The 10,758-nt window shown below is 36.9% G+C and overlaps 1 protein-coding gene across 1 annotated transcript in view; it reads left to right on the forward strand.

The window, feature by feature from the left end:
* The first annotated feature begins 261 nt into the window (after window positions 1–261).
* Window positions 262–10,758, forward strand: part of LOC106474031 (uncharacterized protein KIAA1109-like) — a 41,116-nt gene continuing 30,619 nt past the window's right edge. Inside the window, exons 1-3 of the mRNA XM_013934717.2 lie at window positions 262–510; window positions 2,862–2,955; window positions 5,564–5,839. Of these exons, the coding sequence (XP_013790171.2) occupies window positions 322–510; window positions 2,862–2,955; window positions 5,564–5,839 (559 nt within the window). The 5' untranslated portion in view covers window positions 262–321. The remainder of the gene's footprint in view (window positions 511–2,861; window positions 2,956–5,563; window positions 5,840–10,758) is intronic.

Here is a 10,758-nt window from a genome sequence, read left to right on the forward strand (position 1 = left end):
AAATTATGGTTATGTTGGAGTAATGTAGAGAGAATAAATTAGGCAAGGTAAGTAACAAAGTTAATTCATTATTTTCTTCACATGACAGTAAAAGCACATTACCAGTTTATGAGAATTTGTCATGAGTATATATGTTTCACATACACTTTCTATTTTTTAACGACATTGTTATATTGGCTCTACACTGTATGTTAGTAACAACCTCCTTAATTAATTAGTTACCTCAAAAGTTTCTACATCTCATGACTATTGAGGTAGTTTATTTTCTTGTTTTGTGGGAAGGTACATTATAACTCAAAAACCGTTTCTGGAGAAAGTCCTATGGGAAGTACCGTTAGCAGTCTTCGACCTTATGTGGCCATATCTGTTGACTCGGAACAAATGGAGCCAGCAAAGATGAACTTGATGTCTCTAGACAGTGGTCAGTGTGGAACAAGCTATGGCGGGAAAAAAAGTGGAGTGAAAAAAGCTAGTCTTTTTGCTTGGGTTACACTTCAGAGTATTCCAGAGGTAACATTCCCTGTCTTACAACAAGACATGTAGACCTTCATGTAGTACCCTGTGTCTGCCTTCAAGGTAGGTAAACATTTGTGTAGCACCATGTGTCTTCCTTCAAGGTTGGTTGACATTTGTGTAGTACCCTGTGTCTTCCTTTAAGGTAGGTTGACATTTGTGTAGTACCCTGTGTCTTCCTTTAAGGTAGGTAGACATTTGTGTAGCACCCTGTGTCTTCCTTTAAGGTAGGTAGACATTTGTGTAGCACCCTGTGTCTTCCTTCAAGGTAGGTAGACGTTTGTGTAGCACCATGTGTCTTCCTTCAAGGTAGGTAGACCTTTGTGTATTATTCTGTGTCTTCCTTTAAGGTAGGTAGACCTTTGTGTATTATTCTGTGTCTTCCTTCAAGGTATGTAGACCTTTGTGTATTATTCTGTGTCTTCCTCCAAGGTAAGTAGACATTTGTATAGTATTCTCTATCTTCCTCCAAGGTAAGTAGATGTTCATGTAGTATTCTCTATCTAAGTAGATCTTTGTGTAGTATTCTCTATCTAAGTAGATCTTTGTGTAGTATTCTCTATCTTCCTCCAAGGTAAGTAGAAGTTCATGTAGTATTCTCTATCTAAGTAGATCTTTGTGTAGTATTCTCTATCTTCCTCAAGGTAAGTAGAAGTTCATGTAGTATTCTCTATCTAAGTAGATCTTTGTGTAGTATTCTCTATCTTCCTCCAAGGTAAGTAGACATTCATGTAGTATTTTCTATCTTCCTCCAAGGTAAGTAGACGTTCGTGTAGTATTCTCTATCTTCCTCCAAGGTAAGTAGACGTTCGTGTAGTATTCTCTATCTTCCTCCAAGGTAAGTAGATGTTCGTGTAGTATTCTCTATCTTCCTCCAAGGTAAATAGACATTCATGTAGTATTCTCTAACTTCCTCCAAGGTAAGTAGACATTCATGTAGTATTCTCTATCTTCCTCCAAGGTAAGTAGACATTCATGTAGTATTCTCTATCTTCCTCCAAGGTAAGTAGATGTTCATGTAGTATTCTCTATCTTCCTCCAAGGTAAGTAGACATTCATGTAGTATTCTCTATCTTCCTCCAAGGTAAGTAGATGTTCATGTAGTATTCTCTATCTTCCTCCAAGGTAAGTAGACATTCATGTAGTGTTTTCTATGTTCCTTCAAGGTAAGTAGACCTTCATGTAGTATTCTCTGTCTAAGTAGATCTTTGTGTAGTATTCTCTGTCTAAGTAGATCTTTGTGTAGTATTCTCTATCTTACTTCAAGATAAGTAGATCTTTGTGTAGTATTCTCTATCTTACTTCAAGATAAGTAGATCTTTGTGTAATATTCTCTATCTTACTTCAAGGAAAGTATATCTTTGTGTAGTATTCTCTATCTTCCTTCCATTGCGTACTTTTGCGGTATACTTTACCATTTTGAATTTTTGTCATCTGACCTGCCCCTTCCCAACATTCTGAATAACCCACAACATTTCTGTCATCTGTTATGCTCCTTCATAAACCTTCTAGATAACCCACAACATTTCATCAATCTTTTCTACGCATTATGGATAATCACATTTCTGTCACCTGCTCTGCTCCTTCCCAACTTTTCCAACATGGCTTCCTGGTTAAATGAAAGCATTTATATTCATATTTCCTGCTCCTATCCCACCATCTGAATAGTCCACAACTTTTCTGTAGTGTATCCAACTCATGTCTGACTTTCAGGATAATCCTTAGGAGTTCTGTCATTTTTGTCTACTTCTACTTGACCTTTAGAATATTTCTGTATAGGCTTTTATTGTCCTTAGAAAACATTACTTTCATGATCACGGCCTATCCCTTAGGTCAACATGAGACTTAAATGTTTGTTCTCTTCTAAACTTTCTCTACCTTCAACATAATCATTTTTAGAACCCCACTGATAGCTATAGTTTTGGTGAGATGAATATTAACAGATATGAAAATTATGTCATTTATGTAATGAAATGTGAACTAAGAAATCTGTGTAAATTTCATATGTAAAAACCCTGATATCAGTTGTTACAGTAATTAAACAGTAAATGTAAAATTTGTAGACTTGTAAATGAGTATATTGAAAATTGGGAAATTAGCAAATTTTGTAAAATTAGAATAATGAGGATAGGTGGGTAAAATATTAAGTGTATAAATAAATCAATAAACAATTTACTTATGAAGGAAGAAAAATACACAAAAGTTTCTTAAAATTGCATACATTTCATGCAGGATACCCTGTTATATCCTTTAGTATAGTATTAAAATGTTTTTTCAGTTTTTTTTTTAAACTACAATAACTATGATTTTTTGTCATACATACATTTGTATTGTGTGCTGTTGATTAGGAGGCAGTACTGAGTCCTCATGTGCTGGATTTCTTGGAACAAGCCTTGGAACCTATCCCTATCCATATGACTAAATCTACTTCTGCTCCTACAGGTAGGGCAGTAAGTTTTATTTCTCATCCTGTAAGTGTATCTTAAGTTTGTTTTCATACATGTAGGAAATATCTTAAGCTACTGTTTTATACTTGTAGAAAAGGTCATACGCTTCCGTTTTATACACATAAACAAGGTCGCAGGCTTCCATTTTATACACGTAGACAAGGTCGCAGGCTTCCATTTTATACACGTAGACAAGGTCGCTAAACTTCCATTTTATACATGTAGACAAGGTCGTAAACTTCCCTTTTATACACATAGACAAGGTCGTAAACTTCCCTTTTATACACATAGACAAGGTCGTAAACTTTCGTTTTATACACATAGACAAGGTCGCAGGCTTTCATTTTATACACGTAGACATGGTCGCAAGCTTCCATTTTATACATATAGACAAGGTCGTAAACTTCCGTTTTATGCACGTAGACAAGGTCATAAGCTTCCATTTTATACACGTAGACAAGGTCGTAAGCTTCTGTTTTATACGCGTAGACAAGGTCGTAAGCTTCCGTTTTATACACGTAGACAAGGTCATAAGCTTCCATTTTATACGCGTAGACAAGGTCATAAGCTTCCGTTTTATACACGTAGACAAGGTCATAAGCTTCCGTTTTATACACGTAGACAAGGTCGTAAACTCCCCTTTTATACACGTAGACAAGGTCGCAGGCTTCCCTTTTATACACGTAGACAAGGTCTTAAACTTCCCTTTTATACACTTAGACAAGGTCGCAAGCTTCCGTTTTATACACATAGACAAGGTCGCAAGCTTCCATTTTATACACGTAGACAAGGTCGCAAGCTTCCTATTTTATACACGTAGACAAGGTCGCAAGCTTCCATTTTATACACGTAGACAAGGTCGCAAGCTTCCATTTTATACACGTAGACAAGGTCGTAAACTTCCCTTTTATACACGTAGACAAGGTCATAAGCTTTCGTTTTATACACGTATACAAGGTCATAAGCTTTCGTTTTATACATATAGGCAAGGTCGTAAACTTTTGTTCTATACACGTAGACAACGTCGTAAGCTTCCATTTTATACACATAGACAAGGTCGTAAACTTCCGTTTTATACACGTATACAAGGTCATAAGCTTTCGTTTTATACATATAGGCAAGGTCGTAAACTTCTGTTCTATACACGTAGACAACGTCATAAGCTTCCATTTTATACACGTAGACAAGGTCGCAAGCTTCCATTTTATACATGTAGACAAGGTCGCAAGCTTCCGCGTGTATAAAAGGGAAGTTTTCGACTTTATCTATGTGTATAAAATGGAAGCTTATGACGTTGTCTACGTGTATAGAACAAAAGTTTACGACCTTGCCTATATGTATAAAACGAAAGCTTATGACCTTGTATACGTGTATAAAACGGAAGTTTATGACCTTGTCTATGTGTATAAAATGGAAGCTTGCGACCTTGTCTACGTGTATAAAACGGAAGCTTACGACTTTGTTTTCGTGTATAAAACGGAAATTTGCGACCTTGTCTACGTGTATAAAACGGAAGCTTATGACCTTGTCTACGTGTATAGAATAGACAAGATCGCAAGTTTCCGTTTTATACACTTAGACAAGGTCGCAAGCTTCCGTTTTATACACGAAGACAAGGTCGTAAACTTCCATTTTATACACAAAGACAAGGTCGTAAGCTACTGTTTTATACACGTAGGCAAGGCTGTAAGCTTCTGTTTTATACATGTAGACAAGGTCTTGAGCCTATGTTTTTATATGTTTTTAGAGTTATAAGTTTTTGTTTTATAACTAAGGATTAACTAGGTTGTAAGTTTTATGTTGTCTCAGTCATCACATGAGCTTGTAGTTACCTGTTGTGCTTAATTATGTCAAGGTTTTTATTACACACCTGTAGATAACATCTTTAGTTTCTGTTCTCGAAATACTAATAACATCTTTAGTTTCTGTTCTCAAAATACTGATAACATCTTAAGTTTCTGTTCTCAAAATACTGATAACATCTTTATTTTCTGTTCTCAAAATACCGATAACATCTTTAGTTTCTGAATACTGATAACATCTTTAGTTTCTGTTCTCGAAATACTGATAACATTTTTAGTTTCTGTTCTCAAAATACTGATAACATCTTAAGGTTCTGTTCTCAAAATACTGATAACATCTTTAGTTTCTGTTCTCAAAATACTGATAACATCTTTAATTTCTGTTCTCAAAATGCTGATAACATCGTTAGTTTCTGTTCCCAAACTGTTTATAACATCGTTAGTTTCTGTTCCAAAACTGTTTATAACATCGTTAGTTTCTGTTCCCAAACTGTTGATAACACCTTAAGTTTCTGTTCCCAAACTGTTGATAACATTTTTAGCTTTCTGTTAAGATGCTATAATTTTCAGATGAGTCTTCCTCTATTTTTATTTTGTTTCTTTCAACAACTCCCACTAAAAACACAGTCTAATATTCCAGATCTTCTAATGCAATATATATATATAAAGACAGTTAAAAGGTAAATTACTTATTTATGGTAAAGTAGAGATTGATACTTTATAAATGTTATTGAAAATAATGTATAATATTAAAAATTTGACTTTATTATTACTTTTCATACCTGTTTCCTATAATTTCAGATTCCAGTAGCATGGTATTTAGTAATCTAAAGTCTGAGGCAGGAGGATCAACTCTAGTCACACCAAGCCAATATGCATATGCCTCCTTCCCTGTTGATGTTATTGTTTACTTCCATATGCAGCCTTCCATCATTCGATTCAGCTGTCTGCCAGTGTCCCGTGTAGAGTGTTTGTTACGGCTCCCATCTGTAGATCTGGTATTCTCTTCAAAACGAGCTGAAGATGAACCAAATGGAGTTAGTGGCACGGAGGGGATATCAGGATCCAAGTTTAAAGGTTAGTTTCACATGTCGTTACAGGGAGTTCACATATAAGATTTAAAATGTGAGAAAAGCTGATTTTTCTAAACATCATTTTTCAACATTGAGTTAGATCAGGGTGTGATTCATTGACATTTTAATATTAAACACAAATAATTGTACAGCCTTTAGTAGTAAGAGCAATGGCTTGCCTTATTATTTGCTCTATGCCAAGTTGGCCATTCCTGTTTGAGATATTGACTTTTTTAAAGAAACAGATCTAAAAAATTATCTTACGTTTGGAGTTCTCTTAGCCTAGTGTGTCAGTCTGTGATAATAGAATAACTTTATACGTAATTGATTACTTAAAGCTGAGGACTTAGATATTTATTTGGGAAACTATTTATATAGCATATGGTATAACTCTGTATAACTGACTACTTGAAGCTGAGATCTTAGAAAACTGCAAATATAGCATAACTCTATTTAATTCACTACTTAATGCTGATATCCTCTAAAACTACAAATATAGGATAACTCTACATACCTGACTAGTTATAGATAGCAACTGTGCAACATTTCTCTTCTTTAAATATATAACTGTAAGACTGTACACACCAAGAAATGTTATATATGTCAATAAAGAAACCAGGCAGACCTAGTGTGAGTTTGCTGTGAATCAAACCATGTTAACTGTTCAATGACCATAACATCTTATCTGCTCTTCATATTTCATGATCAAGAGACCACAGTCAATAAGTATTCTATGTTTAGAATATATACGTGACAGATGTTTGTACATATACTTGAACATTTTCATGCATCAACCAGCTAGACTTGTATATGATCTTTGGAAAATGAGTTAAAATATCGAAAAATACTGTGAAGTAGTTTGAACACAGTAATTTGAAAGTCATCAAATTTTGATCATTGCTTGTTAATGTGTCACATTTGGTAAGTTCTGATCATTAATTGTCAATATGTCACATTTGGAAATCTTTGATCATTGCTTGTTAGTGAGTCACATTTGGTAAGTTCTGATCATTACTTGCTAGTGTGTGTGTGTCACATTTGGTAAGCTTTGATCATTACTTGCTAGTGTGTGTGTGTCACATTTGGTAAGCTTTGATCATTACTTGCTAGGTGGATTCCTGTACGTGGTGAGATGACCTCCCAGAAACAGTTCTGTAATTTCAGTTTATCTCTTCTGGAATCTGAATATCCACCAATGTGTTTGCCATGCATGACAACTCATGAAGAGGAGGAAAGGATCCTTGTGGGAGAGTGGTGTCTGGGGCAATGCAACACACCACTTTGGCCTTGAATTCCTGTAGAAGGGTGGCCTTGGGGTGGCTCCATCAGGTCAATTGACTGGTCCTTTTGGGCTAGAGTCAACCGAGTACCAATGTTGTATGTTCTCAACAGGTGTTGTGGACATTGTATCTGATGCTAGTGTTTGAATATAGTGCTCATGAAGCCCTGGCATTGTTTGGCATTGTAGTGTGTCCTCTCATAGAACTCCATGGTGGGTGGGGTCAGTGAGCACTGAAATATTCTCCTTTTATTATGAATCTCCCAAATCTTCAAAAAAATAAATAATAAAAACTCAGCTTATTGGTAAACAACCATGTCTTAAAGACTTTGATCATCAGCCTTCAATTCATCTTGTTCCTGTACCTCGTTCTTTTTTATTTTGCATTCCTTGTAAGAAAAAACTTTAGGACAAATGTCTCCCTTTTTTATTCAGAAGGGATTAGAGGAGCTTGCTGGCTCTTCAAAGTCAGTCAAGAAGCTATGTTCTGGGAACATCTTGATGGAAACATCTACACCAAAAAAACAGCAAACTCCTCTTGAATTGGAAGGCCATATACCCATTGAGGTTACTTCCCATGCTACTCTGAATTCCTCATGAGAAGTTATTGTTGAGAGGGATTTCAAGAACATTCCCAAGTCAGATATCCTCACTGGTTTCTCCAGTGCAACATTTCTCCACTCATTCCTATTTTGACATTTACATCGCCACATACACCTGCCATTGTCAATGCAAGTTATATGAACTGTAAGATATGGCCATATATTTACAAGCCTCTCAGATGTTTCCAGTGTCAGCTGTTTGTACTCATTGTGGTGGCAAAGACCACGACACCTACGAGTGCGAACTGGACCCTCACTATGTTAATTGTAGTGGTTCCCACCCTCTTACTATAGTTCTGGTCCTAAGTGGGTGGAAAAGAAAGAGGTACAGCATTTAAAAAGTGTTAACAACGTTTCTTACACTGAGACTCGGAAGTTATTGTCCCCTATTCCATCTCAGACATATGCCGCTGTACTATGCTTCACTGCTACAGCAGGAGTGCAGACCTCCTTCTAGTCAAGAAAAATGGTTCTCCTCCACCTAACTAAAAATGGACACTTTGATACAGTGGAACTGTTGAGGTTTTTCATTCTAATCTGGATAACATTACGGCCTTGATCAATTCATATCATCCCGTGTGTCTTTCCTTACAGGAAAAATTTCTGAAACCTGCTGATACAGTCATCTTTCAGCAGTTTTCTTTATACCGGAATGATAAGCGGTGTGATGGATGAGTGCATAGATGGGTAGCACTGCTGGTCAATCATTAAATGCCCACCTTGTCGGTGTCACTCAATACACCCTTGGAGACCGTAGTCATCTGTGTTTCCTTGGGTTGTACCATCACTCTTTTTTCTCTCTACCTGTTTTCTGGAAAGACTTGCAATAAATCAGACGTAAATGCTCTCATTGAACAGTTACCCTCTCCCTTTATAATCCTGGGAGACTTTAATGGACACAATTCCCTCTGGGGTGGTGCTAATATTGGTGGGAGGTGTCATTCCATAAAGTGTATGCTCTTGGATCACAACCTTTCTCTCTTCAGTATTGGTCATATACTTATTTTCATGCACCTAGTCAATCTTTTACTACCATTGATCTATCTGTCTGCTCCCCTTCACTTTCCTCTTGCTTTTCTTGAAGGGCTGATAGTGACCCATGGAGCAGTGATCATTTTCCTATCATTTTGAGGGAGATTGGCTGTGGTCGAGTGCCTTGGTGAAAGTTGGACCAGGCCAACTGGCTCTCTTTCACCTCTCTCTCGGAACTTGATCTTGCTGTCATTAGTCTTCCATCTATTAACAACTTTGTGGATGCAGTAACTCATTACTTCATTCAAGCAGCTGTTCTTTCTATTCCTAAAACCTTGAAACATTTCCCATGGTATCCTCGTCCATGGTGGTCACCAGCCTGCAGCAGGTCAGACATCAAAGCCAAAAGGAATCTTGGATTAAGTTCACATCTAGCATCTTTTCTACAGCCACTTCGAAACTCATATGGGATATGATTCAGAAGGTCAATGGGAAGTATTCTTCTCATCCCCTTTCCATCTTGCTCTGCAATAGCCCGGGAAGTTACTGATGTACAGAACATCACCAAACATGTATCCAGCATGTATCTCATGTATCCAGCACTTCTGTTTCTTCCCTTACCATCTTGGCCATCAAGTCTCTGGCAGAGCGATCACCTCTTTCCTTTTGGGCTGATCATCTCTATGACTATAATTGCCCCCTTACACTGGTGGAACTTAAACTTGCTCTTTATCAGTCTGGCAGCACATCGATCGGACCTGATGATGTTCACTATGAGATATTGTTCCATCTCTTTCCTGCCTCTTGCTGTTCTTGTGGTTGTGTTTAACTGAATCTGGCAGGAGAACGTTTTTCCTGATGCTTGGTGCCAGGCAATTGTACTCCCTTTCTCTGAGCCTGGGAAGGAACCCAAAATTCTTTCTAATTATCATCTAATTGCTTTGACTAGCTGTCTCTGTAAGGTCTTAGAGAGGGTGGTTAATGCTCATCTTGCTTGGTTCCTCAAATCAAACAACCTTCTCTCACCCACCTAGTTTGGGTTCCATCAACAGCACTCCACTGTTTATTTACTATTAGTATCCATTTTCATTTCTTTATATTTTTGTTTTCTGCAATTTTTATGTGGAGTTTGTAGATTGAAGGAGTAGTTGGAGGCTATCATAATTAAAGTAGAGGCAATAGATAAAAAGAAGTATAGATTGTGGAAAATGGCAGCAGGATTTCAGGAGGAGCTGAGTCTTTTACATGCAAGGAATACATCTGCTAACAATGACTTAATTTAATTGTAATGGGTTTATTTGGTTGAGCAACAAATTTCAGCCCCTGGCTTCTGCAGATGAGGAACTATTGAAGGATGTTATAGTTATAGGTGATTCCTTGACAAGGCATGTGGATGGAATAGTCTGTGGGGTAAATATGGAGAAAAGAATCAGATTATGTTACCCAGAGACACAGGTGGAGGAGATAACTCACAGAGTAGGAGATATAATAAAGGGGGCTAGCAGACATGCAGTTTTTATGGTTCATATAGGTGCTAATTATGTAGGGAAAGGTAGGTCAGTGGAGCTAATTAATAAATACAAGAGGTTGATAAAGGCATTTAAAGAAAGAGGCCATAACTTACTTTTGTCAGGGATACTACCTAGAATTAACTGTGGGGATGAAGTTATAAGTAGGTCACTAGGGCTAAATGCTAGACTTAGGTTAGTTTGTAAGGATGAGCAGATTGGCTAGTTCGACTTGTGGGATTAGTTCAGAGGAAGAAGTGAGCTTTTTAAAATGGATGGTTTACAGTTAAATAGGGTAGGGGGCTGGCTTGTTTGCTAAGGCTATTAACTTAGCTGTAAGGGAAGTTTTAAACTAGGACTAGACAGCGGTCAGTGCCAGGAAAACTAAATGCAAACAGAATAAAAGGCAGAGAAAAGTTTAGCCTAGAAAATGAGTATAGAAGTGGTTACAAGTATAGGCTTAATTGTTACAATTGTAATGCTAGAAGTATAAAAATAAAACAGATGATTTTAGAGCACTGGTAGGAATGGAGGATTTTGATATAATGGGAATAACTGAAAC

This window comes from Limulus polyphemus, unplaced genomic scaffold (genome assembly GCF_000517525.1).
Source record: "Limulus polyphemus unplaced genomic scaffold, Limulus_polyphemus-2.1.2 Scaffold6742, whole genome shotgun sequence".
Taxonomy (NCBI): Eukaryota; Metazoa; Arthropoda; class Merostomata; order Xiphosura; family Limulidae; genus Limulus; species Limulus polyphemus.